Source organism: Chiloscyllium plagiosum, unplaced genomic scaffold, assembly GCF_037043375.1.
Source record: "Chiloscyllium plagiosum isolate Xiang-an unplaced genomic scaffold, Cpla_swu_hap1 HiC_scaffold_9, whole genome shotgun sequence".
Taxonomy (NCBI): Eukaryota; Metazoa; Chordata; class Chondrichthyes; order Orectolobiformes; family Hemiscylliidae; genus Chiloscyllium; species Chiloscyllium plagiosum.
Genome location: NW_028270147.1, coordinates 21,573,671 through 21,597,253, shown reverse-complemented (window position 1 = coordinate 21,597,253; position 23,583 = coordinate 21,573,671). Strand labels below are relative to the sequence as shown.

Sequence of the window (23,583 nt, the reverse complement as noted above, 5' to 3'; positions counted from 1 at the left end):
TGACCTGCTGTGCTTTTCCAGCAACACATTTTTCAGTACTAGTTTTAATTTCCCTAACTAGAGAAAATAACCTCCAAAACACAAATTGAAAATCCCCTCCATACTCTTGTGTGAATTTGATTAATTCTATTCTGCTAAATTTTAAATAGTCTCCTTTTAGGATAATTCCTAATCCTAGGATTCAGAGAAGTGAAGGTTTGTTGCACTTCCTCTGAGCATTCTTCCTGTTAAGGATAATGAAACTACACCTAACACTCAGTAGAGCTCTCTAACTACAGGTGGACTTCCTTACCTTTATGTCACTATTCCTTCAAACAAGGCGACATGGTGGCACAGTGGTTAGCACTGCTGCCTCACAGCGTCAGAGACCCGGGTTCAATTCCCACCTCAAGCAACTGTCTGTGTGGAGTTTGCACATTCTCCCCATGTCTGAGTGGGTTTCCTCTGGGTGCTCCGGTATCCTCCCACAGTACAAAAATAAATGTGCAGGTTCGGTGAATTGGCCATGCTAAATTGCCCGTAGTGTTAGGTGAAGGGGTGATTGTCTAAAAATGTACAAAGTCTGGGTGGGTTGCTCTTCAGAGGGTCGGTGTGAACTTGTTGGGCCGACAAGGTCTGTTTCCACACTATAAGTAATCTAATTTAAAAATATTGTCCTAATTCCTTGATACAGCTGCATTTTCAGTTTTTCATTATTTCAAAGACATTCTGCTCTTTTACTCTTCCTATCAAGTGGAAACATCATGAGAAATAACACCAACAGCAGTTTATCTTTGCTCCCCTTCCATATTGTCAAAGTAAGGTAGTACAGTAATGATAAACCAGAAAAACCCAAACAAAAGCACACTGCAGATGCAATGCAGACTCAATGAACCAAAATGATCAACCTCTGCTGCTAATCCTAATGCAGGTAGACTGAAATAATGGTCTGATAAAACATCACATTTTCTATTACCAACAAATGCTGCGGGATCTGATGAGTTTTTCCGGCATTTTCTTCATTATTCCAAATGTTTAGGCTTAACTATCAGGCAAGTAGGCTTCTGGGAGAAGACATTTATGGAGTTGAGGGTATTTAAGGAACAAAGGTATTTTCAGGATATTAATTGAAATTTACTGGTGGATGTAAGACATGCATTTAGTATAAAATATTCTTTTTCAGACAAAGAACAACCAAAAGGTGTTTATATGTACAGCTGTAGATATCAAAACGCTGGAATTGTTCAAAATAATTAGATCCAGCAGTGGCGGGCTAAGAGGTGGGAAAGAGCAATATCAAACAAATTAACTTATCACCTTTTCCAAGCTACAATCAGTTCTGAAGAATGGTCACTAGATGTAAAACATTGACTCTGCTTTCTCTTCACACACTACCAGATTGGCTTAATTTCGACAGCAATTTCTGTTTTTGTTTCAGATTTCCAGTATCTGCAGTTATTTGATTTTTGGTTAACTTGCTGAATGGTCTTCCTTATTAATAAATATCTTGTGCTGTGTACCAAATAGAACATAGGAGTCACTAACATAAACATTGTGGAGCAAATCCACCAATCATCAAGGTTTGGAGGGAGGCCTTACCACTTCCAATACCTCAGAAGTGTCCTGTCGGCCAAAGCAGCAATGAAGAGGAGATCCAGCATCACCTCTCGCGTGCAAGCACATCCTTCAGCTGCCTGAGAAAAAGGGTGTTCAAGGACAACAACATCATATCCGACAATAAGATCATGGCTGACAGAGCTGTGGTAGGTACCACCCTCATTTATGGCTCTGAGACATAGCTGCCTATACCAGACACCTCAAGGCACTGGAGCAGTACCACCAACACTGCCTGCACAAGATCCTGTGAATCTGCCAAGATAAAAGACACAATAATAAGCATCCTCGACTAGGCCAACAGCCTCAGCATCGAGGCACTGACTACCTTTGATCAGCTACGATGGCCTGGGAATGTCGCCTGCATGAATGACACAAGACTCCCCAACCAGCAAAAGAAGAGTACTGTCAATTTACATAAGAACGTATTGTTGATAGGAGGATGGTCTCAGGCTACAGTCTGATTTGATCAGCTTGTAAATTGGGTAGAGCAATGGGAGATGAAATGTAATCCTGATAATTGTATGGTTCTGCATTTTGCAAAGTCTGATAAAGGAAGGATTTATGCAATGAAGGTATGCCCCAAGGGAGGACTGTGCGAAAAAGGGATCTTGGTGTAGAAGTCCATAAATCCCTGAGAGTGTCAGCACACGTAGACAAGGTGGCAAAGACATAGAAGCTGCTTGCCTTCAATAACCAGAGTGAATCACAGAATCTCTACAATGTGGAAGCAGGCCAATCAGCCCTTCGAATCCACAACAGACCATCCTACCCAGACCCATCAGACTACCGTATGCCTGAAACCCTGCATCTCCCATGACTAACCCTCCTCATCTGGAAATCCCCGGGCACTATGGGCAATTTAGCATAACCAATCTACCTAACCTGCACATCTTTGGACTGTGGTAGAAAACCGGAGCATCCAGAGGAAATCAAGGGACACGTGGAGAACATGCAACCTCCAGACAGAACAGTGGCCCAAGGGTGGAATCAAACCTGGGTCACTGGTGCAATGAGGCAGCAAAGGTAAACATGAGCTACCACCCCAGAATACAGCAGCTAGTTCCAACTTAATAGAGCATTGTTTCAGACACAAATGGAATACTGATGGAAGACCACACTATCGGAAGAAATTGACTGCACTGGAAAAGGTGAAAGGAGCTTCACCTGGATGTTGCCAAGGAAGGAAAATCTCAGTTACGAGATGAGACTGGATAGGCTAGGTTTGTTTTCCCTGGTGCAGAGGAGGCCGAGAGAAGACCTCACTTTTCTGCCCATTCCTCATAACCCTTCAACCAACTAGTAATCAAAATTCTGTCCAACTCTTCCTTAACTATATTCAGTGGTACTTGTGCTCTCTGCACTCTGAGTAGTGCTTTTTTAAACTAGGCCTTTTAATCCTAGGCTTTCCACACACAAGATAATTTTTCTTACTTTATCCTATGTGTTCCAATTACACATTGAAAACTTTGATTAAATCTTTCTTCACTCCCCACCATTTCTATAATCTGGGGAATAGAACCGTGGATTCCCAATCTCTCTTCTTAACATTTGGAATGAAGGAATTATTCTACTGAAACTATACAGCAATCCCTCTAAGTATACCATATTCTTCCTAAGATGTGATGTCCGGAATTACCTTTAGTTCTGTAGATATGGCTTAACCAGGACTTTGCATGGTTTAAGTAGGACATCAATTCCTACATGCTATTTTCACAGATCCCTGAGGTTTGATGTTGGACCCATTAGGGTACAAAAGTATAATCAACAAGGTAAAAACAATGACTGCAGATGCTGAAAACCAGATTCTGGATTAGTGGTGCTGGAAGAGCACAGCAGTTCAGGCAGCATCCGAGGACAGGCAGCATCCGAGGACAGGCAAAATCGACGTTTCAGGCAAAAGCCCTTCATCAGGAATAAAGGCACAGAGCCTGAAGCGTGGAGAGATAAGCTAGAGGAGGGTGGGGGTGGGGAGAGAGTAGCATAGAGTACAACAGGTCAGTGGGGGAGGAGATGAAGGTGATAGGTCAGGGAGGAGAGGGTGGAGTGGATAGGTGGAAAAGGAGCTCGGCAAGTCGGACAAGTCAAGGAGACAGTGTTGAGCTGGAGGTTAGAAACTAGGATGAGGTGGGGGAAGGGGAAATGAGGAAGCTGTTGAAGTCCACATTGATGCCCTGGGGTTGAAGGGTTCCGAGGCGGAAGATGAGGCGTTCTTCTTCCATGCATCTGGTGGTGAGGGAGCGGCGGTGGAGGAGGCCCAGCACCTCCATATCCTCGGCAGAGTGGGAGGGGGAGTTGAAATGTTGGGCCACGGGGCGGTTTGGTTGATTGGTGCGGGTGTCTCGGAGATGTTCCCTGAAGCGCTCTGCTAGGAGGCGCCCAGTCTCCCCGATGTAGAGGAGACCGCATCAGGAGCAACGGATACAATAAATGATATTAGTGGATGTGCAGGTAAAACTTTGATGGATGTGGAAGGCTCCTTTAGGGCCTTGGATGGAGGTGAGGGAGGAGGTGTGGGCACAGGTTTTACAGTTCCTGCGGTGGCAGGGGAAAGTGCCAGGATGGGAGGGTGGGTCGTCGGGGGGCGTGGACCTGACCAGGTAGTCACGGAGGGAGCGGTCTTTGCGGAAGGCGGAGAGGGGTGGGGAGGGAAATATATCCAACGCACTGCATCCACCTGGACACCCCGCGCTGGCCTAATACCTGCCCTCGACCTCTTCATTTCCAACTGCCGCCGGGACATTAACCGCCTCAACCTGTCTACCACCCACTCCAACCTCTCACCCTCACAACGCGCAGCCCTCCAATCCCTCTGCTCCAATCCCAACCTCACCATCAAGCCAGCGGATAAAGGGGGCGCAGTGGTAGTCTGGCGCACTGACCTCTACATCGCTGAAGCCAAACGCCAACTCGAGGACACCTCTTCCTACTGCCCCCTTGACCACGGCCCCATCCCCCATCACCAAACCATCATCTCCCAGACCATACAGACCCTCATCACCTCAGGAGATCTCCCATCCACAGCTTCCAACCTCATAGTCCGGGAACCCGCACTGCCCGGTTCTACCTCCTTCCCAAGATCCACAAGCCTGACCACCCTGGCCGACCCATTGTCTCAGCATCCTCCTGCCCCACTGAACTCATCTCTACCTACCTCGACACTGTCCTATCCCTCTAGTCCAGGAACTCCCCACACATGTTCGAGACACCACCCACGCCCTCCACCTCCTCCAAGACTTCCGTTTCCCCGGCCCCCAACGCCTCATCTTCACCATGGATATCCAATCCCTCTACGCCTCCATCCACCATGACCAGGGCCTTCAAGCCCTCCGTTTTTACCTCTCTAGACCCTCCGTTTTTTCCTCTCCAGACATTCCCAACAGTACCCTTCCACCGACACTCTCATTCGTTTGGCCGAACTGGTCGTCACCCTTAACAATTTCTCCTTTGAATCCTCCCACTTCCTCTAGACCAAAGGGGTAGCCCATGGGCACACGTATGGGCCCCAGCTATGCCTGTCTCTTTGTTGGCTACATAGAACAGTTTGCCTTCTGTAATTACACCAGCACCACTCCCCACCTCTTCCTCCGCTACATTGATGACTGCATTGGCGCCACCTCGTGCTCCCGCGAGGAGGTTAAGCAATTCATCAACTTCACCAACACATTCCACCCTGACCTTAAATTTACCTGGACCATCTCTGACACCTCCCTCCCCTTCCTGGACTTCGCCATCTCCATCAGTGACGACCGACTTGACACTGACATTTTCTACAAACCCACCGACTCACACAGCTATCTGGATACACCTCTTCCCACCCTACCTCTTGCAAACATGCCATCCCGTATTCCCAATTCCTCCGCCTCTGCCGTATCTGCTCCCAGGAGGGCCAGTTCCACCACAGAACACACCAGATGGCCTCCTTCTTTAGAGACCGCAATTTCCCTTCCCACGTGGTTAAAGATGCCCTCCAACGCATCTCGTCCACATCCCACACCTCCGCCCTCAGACCCAACCCCTCCAACCGCAACAAGGACAGAACGCCCCTGGTGCTCACCTTCCACCCTACCAACCTTCGCATAAACCAAATCATCCGCCGACATTTCCGCCACCTCCAAACAGACCCCACCACCAGAGATATATTTCCCTCCCCACCCCTCTCCGCCTTCCGCAAAGACTGCTCCCTCCGTGACTACCTGGTCAGGTCCACGCCCCCCTACGACCCACCCTCCCATCCTGGCACTTTCCCCTGCCACCGCAGGAACTGTAAAACCTGTGCCCACATCTCCTCCCTCACCTCTATCCAAGGCCCTAAAGGAGCCTTCCACATCCAAAGTTTTACCTGCACATCCACTAATATCATTTATTGTATCCGCTGCTCCCGATGTGGTCTCCTCTACATCGGGGAGACTGGGCGCCTCCTAGCAGAGCGCTTCAGGGAACATCTCCGAGACACCCGCACCAATCAACCAAACCGCCCCGTGGCCCAACATTTCAACTCCCCCTCCCACTCTGCCGAGGACATGGAGGTCCTGGGCCTCCTTCACCGCCACTCCCTCACCACCAGACGCATGGAAGAAGAACGCCTTATCTTCCGCCTCGGAACACTTCAACCCCAGGGCATCAATGTGGACTTCAACAGCTTCCTCATTTCCCCTTCCTCATCCTAGTTTCTAACCTCCAGCTCAACACTGTCTCCTTGACTTGTCCGGACTTGTCCGACCTGCCTAGCTCCTTTTCCACCTATCCACTCCACCCTCTCCTCCCTGACCTATCACCTTCATCTCCTCCCCCACTGACCTGTTGTACTCTATGCTACTCTCTCCCCACCCCCACCCTCCTCTAGCTTATCTCTCCACGCTTCAGGCTCTCTGCCTTTATTCCTGACGAAGGGCTTTTGCCCAAAACGTCGATTTTGCATGTCCTCGGATTTTGCCTGTCCTCGGATGCTGCCTGAACTGCTGTGCTCTTCCAGCACCACTAATCCAGAATCTACAAAAGTATAATGTACGAGGGTGATTAGCCTTGATAGAAGACAAAGTCAGAGCTGAAAATGTGTTGCTGGAGAAGCGCAGCAGGTCAGGCAGCATCCAGGGAACAGGAGAATCGATGTTTCAGGCATTAGCCCTTCTTCAGGAATGAGGAAAGTTTGTCCAGCAGGCTAAGATAAAAGGTAGGGAGGAGGGACTTGGGGGAGGGGCATCAGAAATGTGATAGGTGGAAAGAGGTCAAGGTGAGGGTGATAGGTCAGACTGGGGTGGGGGTGGAGAGGTCAGGAAGAAGATTGCAGGTTAGGAAGGCGGTGCTGAATTCGATGGATTTGACTGAGACAAGGTTGGGGGAGGGGAAATGAGGAAACTGGTGAAATCCGAGTTCATCCCTTGTGGTTGGAGGGTTCCTAGGCGGAAAATGAGGCGCTCTTCCTCCAACCGTCGTGTTGTTGTGGTCTGGCAATGGAGGAGTCCAAAGACCTGCATATCCTTGGTGGAGTGGGAGGGGGAGTTGAAGTGTTGAGCCACAGGGTGGTTGGGCCAGGTGTCCCAGAGGTGTTCTCTGAAACGCTCCGCAAGTAGGTGGCCTGTCTCCCCAATATAGAAGAGGCCACATCGGGTGCAGAGGATGCAATAGATGATGTGTATGGAGGTGCAGGTGAATCTGTGGCGGATATGGAAGTTTCCTTTGGGGCCTTGGAGGGAGGTGAGGGGGGAGGTGTGGGCACAAGTCTTGTACCTCCTGCGGTTGCAGGGGAAGGTGCCGGGTGGAGGTTGGGTTGGTGGGGGGTGTGGATCTGACGAGGGAGTCACGGAGGGAGTGATCTTTACGGAATGCTGATAGGGGAGGGGAGGGAAATATATCCTTGGTGGTGGGGTCCGTTTGGAGGTGGCGGAAATGACGGCGGATGATGCGCTGTACATGAATATTGGTGGGGTGGTAGGTGAGGACCAGTGGGGTTTTGTCCTGGTGGCGGTTGGAGGGGCGGGGCTCAAGGGCGGAGGAGCGGGAAGTGGAAGAGATGCGGTGGAGGGCTTCGTCGACCACGTCGGGGGAGGGAAATTGCGGTCCTTGAAGAAGGAGGCCATCTGGGTTGTACGTTTTTGGAACTGGTCCTCCTGGGAGCAGATGCGACGGAGACGAAGGAATTGGGAGAATGGGATGGCGTTTTTACAGGGGGCAGGGTGGGAGGAGGTGTAGTCCAGGTAGCTGTGGGAGTCGGTCTAGTACAAACCGACCAACTCCCACAGCGACCTGGACTACACCTCCTCCCACCCTTCCCCCTGTAAAAACGCCATCCCATTCTCCCACTTCCTTCGTCTCTGCCGCATCTGCTCCCAGGAGGACCAGTTCCAAAAACGTACAACCCAGATGGCCTCCTTCTTCAAGGACCGCAATTTCCCCCCCGACGTGGTCGACGATGCCCTCCACCGCATCTCTTCCACTTCCCGCTCCTCCGCCCTTGAGCCCCGCCCCTCCAACCGCCACCAGGACAGTACCCCACTGGTCCTCACCTACCACCCCACCAATCTTCATGTACAGCGCATCATCCGCCGTCATTTCCGCCACCTCCAAACGGACCCCACCACCAAGGTTATATTTCCCTCCCCTCCCCTATCAGCATTCCGTAAAGACCACTCCCTCTGTGACTCCCTCGTCAGATCCACACCCCCCACCAACCCAACCTCCACCCGGCACCTTCCCCTGCAACCGCAGGAGGCGCAAGACTTGCGCCCACACCTCCCCCCTCACCTACCTCCAAGGCCCCAAAGGAAACTTCCATATCCGCCACAGATTCACCTGCACCTCCACACACATCATCTATTGCATCCTCTGCACCCGATGTGGCCTCCTCTATATGGGGGAGACAGGCCGCCTACTTGCGGAGCGTTTCAGAGAACACCTCTGGGACACCCGGACCAACCAACCCAATCACCCTGTGGCTCAACACTTCAACTCCCCCTCCCACTCCACCAAGGATATGCAGGTCTATGGACTCCTCCATCGCCAGACCACAACAACACGACGGTTGGAGGAAGAGCGCCTCATCTTCCGCCTAGGAACCCTCCAACCACAAGGGATGAACTCGGATTTCACCAGTTTCCTCATTTCCCCTCCCCCCCACCTTGTCTCAGTCAAATCCATCGAATTCAGCATCGCCTTCCTAACCTGCAACCTTCTTCCTGACCTCTCCGCCCCCACCCCAGTCTGACCTATCACCCTCACCTTGACCTCTTTTCACCTATCACATTTCCGACACCCCTCCCCCAAGTCCCTCTTCCCTACCTTTTTATCTTAGCCTGCTGGACAAACTTTCCTCATTCCTGAAGAAGGGCTTATGCCCAAAACGCGATTCTCCTGTTCCCTGGATGCTACCTGACCTGCTGCGCTTCTCCAGCAACACATTTTCAGCTCTGATCTCCAGCATCTGCAGACCTCACTTTCTTTCCAGAAGACAAAGTCACACCACCTTATCCCCAGGGCATTCAACTTCTTGCAGGTCAGTAGAGCAAATTAACTCTTTAATATCACAGGTGGTCCCCATTGTGGTTCAGATTGACTGCATCTGTCGCAAATGTTGGTAGCTTGAGGAAGTCCAGCTCAGAGTTGATGAGCTAGAGGCTGAGCTTAGAACACTGCAATAAATTAGGAAGACAGAGTGTTACCTGGACACTGCTTCAGGAGGCACCCCTTGCATTAACTACTTCAAATTTGGTCAGTGATCAGAGACAAGAGGGTGTGACTGCGAGCGAGGCAATTAGAGTGATCAAGGTGGTAGTGAAGACGTTTCAGTCCTTGAGCTGGTCTAACAGTCTTGAGATTCTTGCTGCTTTGTGGATGAGAGTGGGGGCTGTCAGGGGGATGCACAAACTGAGCATAGCACCATGGTACAGGAAGCCATTCGAGAAAAGAGAAATGCTGTTGTTATGTGGAAAGTACAGTCAGGGGAATAGTCACTGTTCTAGAATTTCAAGACTTAGATTGTACTCATATCAAAGTCACTTCATTTTAATTTAACCATGAAACTGGTGGAACCCTAAGTATCATGGGTTCAAGTGTGCAGCTTTTTACCATCTAGAAAGTACCCTTTGCTATCTATTTGCCTCACAAGCAGTGGATACAAAAGAAAACACATTTTACGTTCTCTTTCAGTACTGCAATGAATTATAAAGCTAAATCATGAGCTAAAATCCTGAAGTATGGCTTGAAGACAATCTTCTAACTTTAGTGACTTTTTGCTTTACTGAGCCAACCTGACATCCATGTAAAATTTAAAACAAATACTCATATTAAGGTGGTAAAGTGCTTAATCTACTTCACAATTATTTCCACTGAATTCCACAGTACTCCTGACAATTTAGAACCAACAATAGAAGTGGTCTCTCATAACCATGACAACCCAGCCAACAACCAAATGAGTGTGACTGCATTCCCTCTGTGACACAATGATGGATCTTTGTAACAAGACTCTACTATTTTTCATTGTCTAGAATAATGAAATTTAATAACTTTATAAGACTCTTAATTTCTTATAAATCCCTTCAGATTACGTTTCATTATTCCTCCTGTGAATTCAATAATGATTACACATACGTTCTATAAAAGCAACCAATTGTTCAAGCCACTTTATGGTGACACCTGGACAAACAAATTATCTTAGGCCAGTGGATCTAACATTGGATTTGAAACAATTTTTGTAAGTCTTGTACAGAGTGAAACCATAAATTTTGTGAGGTAATATTGTGACACAAGATGCCCTAAAGCAAGCAAATTAACTAAAGGAGTTAAATATTATGAGCAAACTCAATACATTAGGCTTGTATTCCCTAAAATATAGCAGATTAGAGTGCCTAATTGAGATGTTTAAGGTGATCAAAGAAATTGAAAGGATAAAAGAGAAAGGTGGATGAGTGCAATACATGGGAGCATATTATCAAAACAGGAGCTGGGCCAAAAGTCCTGACAAAGGGTTTCGGCCCAAAATGCTGACTTTCCCACTCCTTGGATGCTATCTGACGTGATGTGCTTTTCTAGCTTCACGTTTATTAACAAAGAGTTAGGCCATTCAGGATCGATGTCAGAAAATATTTTTCTCCCCACAAAAAGCATAAGCAATCCAGAACTGTCTCCACTAAACAGTTGTTGAGGTTTATAAGATGGTTAAATTTTTGTTTGGCAAGATATGGAGTATGATAGAATGGGAGAGGTTGATGCGATCTCAATATAAATCAGCATTAATTAAACTGAATGGCAGAATTTGCTCAAAGGGATGAATGGCTCACTCCTGTTCCTTTAAATGTAAAGAAAGGAACAGCTAATTTTAGTATTGCATAAATAAAAGCTCATATTTTGCGAGAGTTTTTCCAGATCAGTGGAAATGTCACTGACACAAACTTTGTTAAGATCCCCCAAAGAAGATATTTAAGACATGGAATTGCAAATTCAGTGAATTATACCATAAGCAGCGGGTAATATTTATGAAAAGCTCACAATTTCCCCTAATATTATAATAAAACGTTTAACCAAAAAAAGCGTACACAAACCATTACGTAAGCATCGCCGAATTTCTAATTAATATGATAAGTGATATTTCTAGAATGTGTGAAATAATTAAATAAACATTATGGTATAAACTACTATGATTTAATCGCGGGGCCGTCTGATATCTAGAAAGCTTATGTGAACATTCCAGTGAATTTTATTCTTATAAATCCTCGTTTTAACATTCTCAACTGTGATTGTGTCTATAAGTAACCATGACTACCTCTATTTACAAATAATCAATCTCTCAAACTTTCTTAAATAGAGCAATTAAACCATCCCCAGATCTTTACTGGTTGTGCAGCTGCAGGTTCTATGTATGAAAATGTATTAAAATAGGTTAGGAATCCGCACCAAAAATTAGCTGGGCACAACTGGGGTTTAAATAATTAGTAATTCATCTGGGAATCTAACAAAAATTCAATCCATAAAATATATCAATATAAGTATCCCATAGTTCGTACTAACCAAAAATAATCAACTCAGGGGTCGATTTGTGATTCAGTCAAACCGGAATGAACGCAATAAATGCTCGAATCTGGCGACATTACCTAGAGCAACACCGTAACCTGTCATGAGGAATAGAGACAGTCATTGTCCGTCTCAAACACACTGGTGTAATCTAGATGCCATCATAACACTGAACGGACATGACCAATCCACCGCCATCTTCCCACTCCACGCCGCTGCTGCCGCCTGCAATCGGACAGCGCGGGGCCCAGCACTTCCACCGTTCCAATTGGACAACACTGGGCCCGGCCGAGCCATTCCACCCTCCCCATTGGACAGCGCGGGGCTCTGCCTTTCCATTGGATAACATGTACCTGCCTCCTTCCCATTGGATAGCACGGGTCAGTACACCCTTCCCATTGGGCGGCTGGAACACATCCGCCATTTCTATTGGTCGCACTGCACTCTTGCTCCTCCAATATGGTTTTCCGTTTGGACAGCGCGGACCTGTCTTTCCCATCCACTTTCGCGCGGCTTTGTCAAATCGAGGCGGGCGTGTTGGCGACCGTTAAAGAGAAGAGGATAGGAGTCCGCAATAGAACTGCACATAATGAGTGAGGTTGATGCGACAGTTTTTTAGGGCGACTGGAGAAAAATGATAAACTCGTCAATTACAACGGCCTTGATGAAGGTTTCAGACCTTATGCGAACTTCCATACTGTATTGAGCTCATTGTCGAAGGCACTCGGCCCTTCTTGTTAATGTTGGCTTTCAGAAAGGGCAACTCAAGCTGGTATCCATTTTCCTGCCTTTTCCACAGAACCAAGACACCCTCAAGGTGTTTAGCCGCCGAGAGCCTCGTTTTTGGAACCAAGTTATTTTTGAGTTTGGAATCAAAACCAGAATTTGCTGGAAAAACTCAGCAAGTCTGTTCGCATCTGGGGAGAGAAAGTGGAATTAAAGTTCCAGGTCGAGTGACCCTCTTCAGAAGAACCCTTCCCAATTCTGAGTTTGGTCTTCTGAAATGAAAAAGGCGTCCCTATGAACGCCAGAAAGTGATAGAATTTTACAGGAAGGTTAAATGTATATGATTTATTCTGAAATTAGCATCTGAAAATGGAAGATATAAGGATATGAAAGTTAAATTGATGATCAAGGTTTGTGTAAGGGTTTGCTATTAGGACTCTCTTCAAAAGGGCTACAACATACTACAGCACTCCCAATCTGCAAAACAAAGAAGAAAAACACCTCTACAAAGTCTTTGCCAAGAACAGATGCCTAGCAGACAAACAATGCAATAAGGACATATCACAACCTAAAGCACTAACTACTCTACCTTATATAAAAAAAAGTCTCAGAACCAACAGCTAGACTCCTCTGACCATTCGGATTTATGACAGCATGTAAACCCACAGCCAAGCTCAGGCAACAACTCACCAGAACAAAAGACTGAATACCCATCATGTGCAAGACAAACGTGGTATACAAGATTCCATGCAGAGACTGCATGAAACATTAATATAGATCGAACAGGCAGACAACTAGTGATCTGCATTCATGTACATCAACCAGCCACTAAACGCCACAACCAGCTATCCTGACGATCTAGGAGAGAGTGAGGACTGCAGATGCTGGAGATCAGAGCTGAAAACGTGTTGCTGGAAAAGCGCAGTAGGTCAGGCAGCATCCAAGAAGCAGGAGAATCGACGTTTCGGGCATGAGCCCTTCTTCAAGATTCCTGAAGAAGGGCTCATGCCCAAAATGTCGATTCTCCTGCTCCTTGGATGTTGTCTGACCTGCTGCGCTTTTCCAGCAACACATTTTCATCCTGAGTATCTATACAAACAGACAACACAGACCACAAATTCAACTGGGACAATACAACAATAATAGGACAAGCCAAACAGAGGGCAGCCAGAGACTTCCTCGAAGCATAGCACTCATCCACGGACACCATCAACAAACTCAGTGACCTAGACCCAATATACTGACCACTGCAACAAATAAGGGGAACTGGCAACCAGAAGTAATAGGACCGAAACCACACAAATTCTAACCGACACAATACAGCAGCGCTTCACAGGAGGCTCCACAGCACAGAGGATGTCCCCTAGATAGGGGACAAAACATCTGCAATCCAAATTGCCAGCTCAGCAAACATACCCACAACTACTCAAATTGTAGATGGTGGATTGAGAAGATGCAGTGAAAGATTTGATTGTAGACAGGTAGTCATTGTGTGTGTCGCATAGGAGGCTACTAAACAAAGTAAGATTTCATGGTATTAGGCAAGGTACTGCTGTGATTAGAGAATTGCCTTCTGCCAGTCAGCCAGAGAGTGGGGATGAAGGGGTCTTTCTCAGGATGGCAGCTGAGTTCTGCAGGAGTCAGTGTTTGGACCACAACTATTCACATCGTGTATTAATAATCTGGATGAAGGAACTGAGGGCATTTTTGCTAAGTTTGCAGATACAAAAATAGGTGGAGGAACAGGTTGTGTTAAGGAGGCAGGGATGCTGCAAAACAACTTGAACAGGCTAGGAGATTGGGCAAAGAAGTGGCAGATGGAAGACAGTATAGGCAAGGCATTTTGGTACTAAGAATAGAGGCATAGATTATTTTCTAAACAGGAAAGGCTTTGCAAATCTAAAGCATGAAGGGACGTGGGAGACCTAGTTCAGGATTTTCTTCAAGTTAATATGTAGATTGTTGGCAGTCAGGAAGGCAAATACAATGTTAGCATTAATTTAATTAAGGGTGAGAATACAAGAGCAGGGATGTTCTGCTGATCCTGTATAAGGCTCTGGTCAAAAAACTGAAAGAACTGCGAACCGCCGAAATTGGAAACAAAAACGGAAATTGCCGGAAAAACTCAGGAGGTCCGGCAGCATCTGGGGAGAGAAAGCAGAGTTAACATTTTGGGTCCAGTGACTCTTATTCCAATCTGATGGTAGCTAGGAAAAGGTTAGTATTTATGCAGAAGAGGGAATGGATGGAGGGTTGGGGGCGGAGGAGTAAACAGGAGCTCGAGCTCAAAAAGACCGAAACACAGTTGGACAGACAAATGAGTGGATACAGGTCAGCCTGGCAGAATGAATATCTGCTAATGGGGACCTTCAGTTCTGCAGAAGGGTCACTGGACCAGAAACATTGACTGTACTTTCTCTTCACTGCTGCCAGACCTGCTGAGTTTTTCCAGCAATTTCTCATTTTGTTTAAGGCTCTGGTCACTCCACATTTGGGATATTGTGAGCAGTTTTAGGTCTTGTATCTAAATAATGATGTGCTGGCCTTGGAGGAGGTTTACAAGAATGATCTTGAGTGGTTGAGGACTCTGGATGTGTACTCAGAGGATGGGGGTGGGGGGTAGTCTATTGAAATTTACAGAATATGACTGGGTAGACTGATGTGGACAAGATGTTTCCACTGGTAGGAGAGACTAGGATCTGAGGGTACAGCCTCAGTGAAGAAATTACTTTTAGAACTGAGATGAGGATTTTTCTTTCCAGATAGAGGGTGGTGAATCTGTGAAACTCATTGTTGTAGAAAGCTATGGAGGCCAAGATGTTGAGTGGTTTTAAGATAGAGATAGATATGTTCTTGATTAAGAGGACCAAGGGTTATGGCAAGAGAATGGGGTTGGAAAACATGGCAGACATAAGAACGACAGAGCAGACTTAATAGGCCAAATGGCCTAATTCTGCTCTCCTTTCTTATAGTCTTTATGGATTTTTTTAAATGACAAAGTCTACATAGGATTATATTCCCAAAGGCACAAATACTCCAATTAACAGAAGTTGAAGATTGCATTAGATAAAACAAAGTGTATAAGAATGCTAAGAATAGTGACATTGAAGATTGGAAGCAATTTCTGGTCCAGGAAAGGAGGACCAAGAAACTTAAATGAAAGAAACAAATGAATGAAAGCTGGAAGAAGCTTTTATCAAAATGATAAAAGCAGAAGATTTGCTAACACAAATACAAGTAGTTCTTCTATGTGATGGTGCGTTCTTGTCCAACCCCGCATTATAGAAAAATTGCACTTTAGAAACAGCGCTTAAAGCGTTGGCAATGTAATTGTGTTGCAGCCAACACGTTTTAAAAGTTCACGCTTTAGAAAGTGTCTCCAAATCATCAATTGCGTTAGTGAATTTGCATTAATAAAACACGCATTATAGCAGAATGACCTGTATGGGTCCTTTTTGCAGGTGGGTGCAAACATTATAGCTGAGAACAGTGAAATGTCAGAGAAACATACTTTGCGTCGGTCTTTTCGAAGGAAGATATAGAAATGTTCCAGAAATACCATGTAACTGAGGAGTTCATAAAACAGAAGAACTGAAGCAATAGGTAAATGTAGTATTTGAAAATAAAAACTGGATTAAGGGTTGATGAATCTGGAGCAGATTAGATTTATCCAGAATGTTGAAGTGGCTATGAACACACTGATTGCATTTGTGATTTATTTCATAATTACAGATTCTGAAAAAAGTTTTTGGCGACTGGAAATTACACGGGAAAACCTACTATATAAATGGATGAAAGACAATAAGGTGTTATTTGTGCTTATTTTAATATAATTGCATTTGCATGTTTTGAATTACAGATAGTTCTGAGATAACATGTTTCGACAGTGCAATTTGGCTAGAATGTCACTGAAGAATTAAGGTATGGTATTTTGGAGAACACTTAGCTGTGTTGGCAACAGCACGATTTCATTGGGGATTGGTTTGCATGCTTTGTTCTAGACATGCGTGCTAAAATCTCCACACTGTTCTGCACATGTACAATATCGGTGCTGGTCTTCATGCCATTACGCACAGGTGAAGTTCGTGACATTCTGTGCATGCACCATGTCAGTGCTGAAGTCTCTGTGTGCTCCCATCTGTGCTGTTCTGCACATGCACCAGTCACCTGCTGACAGAGCAGCTTTCTTAAATTTGTTTAAAATGTACTGTTAAATTTACTTTTGTTAATAAATATTTCAGCCTTCATTCAGGCTGTGCTATACTCTGTGATTTTTGAGCAGCTAAGTGAAATGATTTGCTGGTCTTCCCTTAACCCCACTTTTCCTATAGGCCCCATTATTTGTATTAAGCGAGGTTTTGCTAGAACACAACTAGAGTTATAGGAGAACTACCTATATCGGCCTACAGGTTTATCTGCAGGAGAGGGGTTTTATAATTAAAATTCAAGTGCAGCTGTAGGAAAGTATCCAGAAGGCTCAGGTTTACTAGGTTGGGATTTTACATCAGTTAAATTAAAACTTAAGAATATTGGAAGAAAGGATTCTCATCTAGTATGAATGCTTTACAAAGGGTGCTTTGATCCTAGACAAGGTATCTTTTGGGATTGGTGGGATTATCTGTTTCAGCATCTCAGTTGGTGTACAGTTATTCTATTTGATTATTTCTTTTGTGAAATAAACTTCTGCTTTATTGTTAAGAATGCAATGTTGCAGATTTGGTTTTGTGTATCAGGGAGAGACTATCTCACTAAAACAAACTGATCTATCAAATCAGCTTTGTTTAGCATCTAAAGTCCAGTAATCACATCAATTGGGATTGTGATAAGAAGGAAAATAAATAACGAGAGATCTGTCAGCTTGATAATAGTAGTAAGGAGCTGAAAATGTGTTGCTGGAAAAGCACAGCAGGTCAGGCAGCATCCAGGGAACAGGAGAATCGACGTTTCGGGCATAAGCCCTTCTTCTTTCCTTTCAGCTCTGATCTCCAGCATCTGCAGACCTCACTTTCTCTTCAATAGTGGTAAGGAAGAAATTAACATCCATTGTGAACAATATGAAGACTGAACATTTAGAAGGTAATTGCAAAATTGGACATGGTCAGCATGGATTCATTCAAGAGAAACCATGTTGAAAAACTTTGGGAGTTTTGAGGATGTATGGATAAAGGAGAATCAATGAATGTTGTATGGTTGGATTTTTAAAAAAAAAATCAGTTGGGGACATGGGCAGCGCTGGTTGGCTAACACTTAGTGCCCATCCCTAGTTGCCCTTGAAAGTGGTGATGAGCTGCTTTCTTGAAGTGATGTAGTGCAGATGCTGCAGATTGACCCACAATGCACTTGGAGGGAATTTCAGAAATCTGTACTAATGACAATGGAGGAATCTAGTATGTCATAATTGAATTGGCATGTTTTGAATTACAGGTAGTTCTGAGATAACACTTGTTTTGGCAGTGCAATTTGGCTAGAACGTTGCTGAAAAATTTGTTTCCCAGTCCTGATGATGACTGGCTTGGAGGGGAACAGCTGATTAGTACAAAGGTTATTATGGTATTACAAGGCGGCCAGCCACCACAACCTCCAGAAAGGGCAAGAACCCAAAAACAACTGCCCTATGCCAATACTGAATAAAGTGACTCTGATCCAAAATTTATAAGAGTACAAATGCCTATAGAATCTTAGACTAGTAAAATATAGTTTCTTATAGACACCTGGAAATAAATGATGATTCATTACAATATGAAGAGGCAGAATAATGAGTAAAAGTGAGGAGGAAAGTATTGCAAATGGTGTAGATTATGGAATGAAATTGTGTAAAACTTGACTTTTAAAAGCTACACACTTCTGAATTACTTAATGTGTGAATTTTATTCTTTGGCTAAACCAGCCCGTTTCAAATTCTTTAGAGACACATGGCAATAACTAACATTTGCTTAAACTAGAATTACAAAAAAGTTGCCGGTTTTAAAAACAATCCTGGGTTACATTTTTTTTAAATTCCAGAGGTATCGGTGTGATCATCAAGGTACAAAACTGCCAGGTACAGTACAGCTACATCAAAAGGCAATACTCTTCACCTTGTGAATTCAACACAAAAATTTGAACATCTAACAAAGCTACAGACAATATAAAAAAAACACATAACTTCATTTTGGTACAGACTGACCTACAGATTAATTAATCCCTGCAGGTATTTTTTAAGTACACAGTTGTAAGCAGTAGCACCAAAATTCTTGAGATAAGCCTGAGTGGAGAAAGACACTGTAAAATATTACAAATGGTTCCTGAAAATATTGAAGATTATGGCTAGTTACTCGAAGTCACCCATTCCCAGGGTTTAAAGTTCTCAGTTGCATAGGAATAAAATTTAGAAATATGCATGAAGCCGAGACACATTAGGACTGTAATGACTGTCTGTAGATCAGCTTCAAAAGTTCAAGAGTTCACAACATAAACTAAGCCTCTAAAAGAAACTTTATTACAGGAATCAAGATGCAGTTATTCCTTCCCATTCCACGAGGTACTGCACTTTGCCATCCAGAGTCACCCGACGAGCCAAGATTCGATACTTTTCACCACAGGCAAGTCTACCAGCAGCACCAAAATAGTTAGTAATAGATGATTTTAAATGATTCAGGTGCATGTCCTGATCATTGATGACTTCTGTATCAAGTCCTTCATACTGGCAATTATCTTTTTCATCATTATCATTTCCACTTTCTGATGTCTGGGCCTGAAAATTTCTAGGTGAAGTATGGCCTCTTCTTTTTTTCAAACGTTGCAATGTTAATGGCCAAGATCTAACAGTACGATTTTTTCTTCTTGGACCAGAAAGGCTAAATAAAAATAAAACGATAAAATGAGCTGAAATTTTCAAAAGAAACATTTACTTTAAAAGTAACATTTATAGGTCTAATTTCCAATACTGCTCACATCTCAAAAATATTAAGTTTTACTCAGCTTCACTGCACAGGTGCCACTATGAACAACCATGATCATCACATTGCTCCAACCAAAGTAACTAAGTCATAAATAGAAACATCCAATTTATAAATTTTTCCGTTTGTGGGATAGGAAGATGGAAGATAAAATGTTAAGTTCAATTTTCAACCTAACTGAAGTTATATTTTTGTTATGATCCCAGCTGGCTGTAGTACTGAACAATTTAGACATTCCTGAGTGTGTTTAAGCTTGATAGAACACATGTCTTGTGTTTTTCTTTTAACCATGAATCTATTACTGAATATATTCTCAAGGCTGTCAATGGCACTTTGAAAAATGAACAGTTTATTCCATAAAAGAAAAACGTCACACGATACAAAAACTTAAACATAGTCTCAGGCATAAAGATTTACCTTTTTAACCCACAACTTACACTCAAAGCTCAGTAAATAGCCACCTGCTTTCACTTTAAAGTTTCTTATTCAGTTGGCACAAACATACAACCCTAAGTGGCTTATTTTCAGAAGATTTCTGCTATCAACTGTTGTTTCGTCAATGTCTGTTCTGGAGACCCTTAAACAAGCTAGCTCAGCTCATTTATTATGGAGTGTGTTCCTTAAACTCATCTTTTAAACTTCTGTTTCTGGACCTTTTACTGACTTTTAAGTCTCTCAAGACTTATTCACAATCTCACAATTGATACTGTGCAGGAGGCAGTCATTTGGCTTACACTTGTTCTATTACCTAGTGCCAATCTTCTGTGTTTTCCCCATGACTCTGTGCACCATTTCTAAGAATGCCTCAATCGAATCTTCCTCCACTGCATTTCCAAGCAGTGCATTCCTTACCCTAAACACTCAGTGTGAAAAAGTTTCTCACACATCGTCCTTGCTTTGTTTGCATATCACTAAGTCTATGCCTCCTCATTCTCTTTTTTCCTCTCGTTTACGAGTAGGAACAGCTTCTCCCCATCTCCATTCAGCCTACTTATGATTTTGAAACACTAAATCTCCTTTGTTTTCTTCACACCAAAGAGAACAGTCCCAACTTCCTCAATCTATCCTCGTAAACGAGATTTCTCATTCCAGGAACCATTCTTCAGATTAGATTAGGTTCCCTACAGTGTGGAAACAGGCCCTCCGGTCCAACAAGTCCATACCGACCCTCCGAAAAGTAACCCATCCAGACAATTTCCCTCTGACTATTGCACCTAACGCTATGGGCAATTTCGCATGGCCAACTCACCTGACCTGCACAGCTTTGGACTGTGGTTGGAAACCAGAGCACCCGGAGGAAACCCACGCAGATATGGGGAGAATGTGCAAACTCCACACAGACAGTGCCCACTAAGGCACTTAACTCGTCTTTTATTTAACCTGTTTTCCTAATCAGCCTGTTCAGAGATGTTACTACACACCCGAAGAACTGGTGGGACTTGAACCCCGGTCTCTTGATTCCGGAGGTAGGGACACTACCATTATACCATATTGTAAATCACTTCTGCACTTTGTTCAATGCATTCACATCTTTCCTATAATGTACACCCACAAGTGTATATTATACTCCAGCTGAGGTCTAGCAAGATTCTTGTAAAAGTTTAACATCACATCCTTGTTCTTATCTGTATGCCTCTATTAATATCGGTGAAAACACTCTGCCTCATTAATTGCTCTCTCCATCTGCCCTACTAAATTCAATAATCTGTTGGAATATCACCCTTTGCTCTTGCATCCATTTTAGAATTGTAGCCCCTATTTTCTGTTATCCTTCAATGTTCTTCTGCAAATACGAACTTATCAAAATCCTTCTGAAGTTCTGTCCTTTACAGTTTACAATTCTTTCAAGTTTAGTATCATCTTTAAATACTGAAATTATCCATAACACACCAAGATCCAGCTCATTAACATATATAAGGAAAAGCAAGAGTCCCCTGGGGAACACCAGTGCAAACCTTTCTCCAATTTGAAAACTATACATTAATCATTACTGTTGCCAATCATTCAGCCAATTTTGCATTGATGTTGCTACACACCCTTTTATACTATGACTAATAACTTTCAAGATCTGTTGTGTGGGCACTGTAATAAACCTTCTGAAAACCTATATATACCACACCAACTGCCTGACCCTCATCAACTCTGTTGCTTCCTCGAAAAACTGCAGCACAGTTACTCAACATGATCGCCCTTTTAGAAACCACAGAATACCTACAGTTTGGAAAAAAGCCATTTGGTCTATCTAGTTTGCACCAACCCTCCGAACAGCATCCCAGCCAGATGCAGTGCCCCCCGCAACCCTATCCCTGTAGCCCAACATTTACTATGGCTAATCCATCTACAGACAAGATGGACAATTTAGCATGGCCATTCCACCGAACCTGCACATCTTTGGACTGTGGAAGAAAACCTGCAGAAACCCAAACAGACACGGGGAGAAGGCGCAAACTCCACACAGTCACCTGAAGCTAGAATTGAACCAGAGTCCTTGGTGCTGTGAGGCAGCAATGCTAACGACTGAGTCACAGTACTGTCTCACTGGCATGCAATATTAACTCTTGCTAAGCGTTTTTCAATGTGATTATTAATTCTATCCTGACTAATTGTTTCTAGAAGTCTTCCCAACATTAAAATTACAATACTAGTCTCCCCAACACTAAAATTAAACCTACTAGCCTGTAATTGTTGGGATTATCCTTACAACCTTTCTTGAACAAGGCTAAAATGTTTGCCATTTTCCAGTCCACCTCACCCAAGTCCAAGGAAGCCAAAATAAAAAGTCATGGCCAGCACCCTGCAATTTCCACTCTCACCTCCTTCAGAATCCTTGGATGCATCTCATTTGGTCCTGACATTTTGTCAACTTAGAAGTGCCAACAATCTGACTTCTTCCCTATTAATTTTGAACCCTTTGTGAGACAATTTTCTCCTTTGTCACATTCAGTCAGACTGTTTTGGGGAACGCTAAACTAACAGGGCTTCTCCTGCTACATATCTGTTTGTCTGACTGAAATTTGCATATTGCCTGACTGTCTGGATAACCGATGCCAACAAATCTCCAGACTTGGATCCCATTTTTCACCCTTTGGGGTGAAAAAAAAAGGAAATGACATCACTACCCAAGGAAACCTAAGCACAAATAGAAAGCGAGCAATAACACCAGTGCTTCACTGGAGGCTCACTGACGTTACCTATTACGGTGACAAAATGTCTGAGAACGAACCTTCCAGCTCAGCGAGCAAACTTGCATCCAAAATCTCCAGACCACAGCACAAATTCAAGATGAAATTAAAAAGCATGTCTACCCTCCCCTCTCCCCCAAAGTACCAAAATGTAGAAAATTCACTACTTTTTAAATCTATTTTGCAAAGTTTCAGCCAGTTTATTTGTTCTTTACATTTTTGAAAACGTATACAAATCTAACTCTAGTAGCATCAATTTCAGCTTTTTACTTTCCTGAGTTTAATTGGATGTAACAACCAACTAGGGTGGAACCAATTTTACCTCTTTTGCAAACTTATTTTAAGGAGCTAAAGCTTTAAAGTTAGAGATGAGCAAGGAAGTAGAATGGAAAGGAATTGTGTTTGGGTGCTTTTTGTTTTGTTTTTACACAGAGAATGGTTCATGTTTGGAATGAACTGCTAAAGGAAGTGATGGATACAGGTACAGTTACAACATTTAAAAGGCATTTGGATAAGTACATGAATAGGAAAGGTTCGGAGGGATATGGGTGAAATGCAGATAAGTGGGACTAGTTTAGTTTGGGAACACTGTCAACATGGACCAGTTGGACTGAAGGATCTGTTTCCATGCTGTATGACTCTTGGATCCCAAGCATAGTACCATCCAGGACAAAGCATGATTTGGAGACGCCAGTGTTGGATTGGGGTATACAAAGTTAAAAATCATACAATGCAAAAAGTTTATAGCAAAGGTTTACAGTATGATGTAACTGAAATTATATTTTGAAAAAGACCTGGATTGTTTAAGTCTCTTCTTTTAGAATGACCATGCTGGTTGGTCATTCTAAAAGATAAGAGACTTAAAAAATCCTAGTCTTTTTCAATATATAATTTCAAAGTTTGTGAGAATTATAATTTCAGTTACATCACACTGTAAACGTTTGCTATAAATTCTGTGTCTTATGATCTTATTCTTCACAACCACCTGATAAAGATGCAGCGCTCCAAAAGCTAGTGCTTCCAAATAAACCTGTGGGACTATAACCTGGTATTGAGAGATTTTTAACTCCGGACAAAGCAGCCTGCTTGACTGGCACCATATCCACAAACATCCACTCCTTCCACCACTTACACGGAGT

General features: G+C 43.8%; 2 protein-coding genes across 9 annotated transcripts in view; both read right to left on the bottom strand.

Moving 5' to 3' along the window:
* ccdc18 (coiled-coil domain containing 18) overlaps positions 1 to 11,821 on the bottom strand; it is a 184,029-nt gene extending 172,208 nt beyond the window's left edge. For 3 of the 6 annotated variants that reach the window (XM_043698814.2, XM_087990462.1, XM_043698816.2), the window contains exon 1: positions 11,679 to 11,802. Coding sequence is in view for 1 of the 6 variants with exons in the window: in XM_043698817.2 (XP_043554752.2) it covers positions 11,679 to 11,722 (44 nt within the window). In the remaining 5 variants the exon portion in view is untranslated. Of the gene's footprint in view, positions 1 to 11,595 lie in introns of all 6 variants that reach the window. The other 3 variants (XM_043698817.2, XM_043698815.2, XM_087990465.1) reach the window with 3 other exon arrangements.
* Positions 11,822 to 17,961: 6,140 nt separating this feature from the next.
* The window catches only part of mtf2 (metal response element binding transcription factor 2), a 55,434-nt gene continuing 49,812 nt past the window's right edge, over positions 17,962 to 23,583 (bottom strand). For all 3 annotated transcript variants that reach the window (XM_043698812.2, XM_043698813.2, XM_087990461.1), the window contains one exon: positions 17,962 to 19,160. In XM_043698812.2, the coding sequence (XP_043554747.1) occupies positions 18,812 to 19,160 (349 nt within the window). In that variant the 3' untranslated portion in view covers positions 17,962 to 18,811. The remainder of the gene's footprint in view (positions 19,161 to 23,583) is intronic.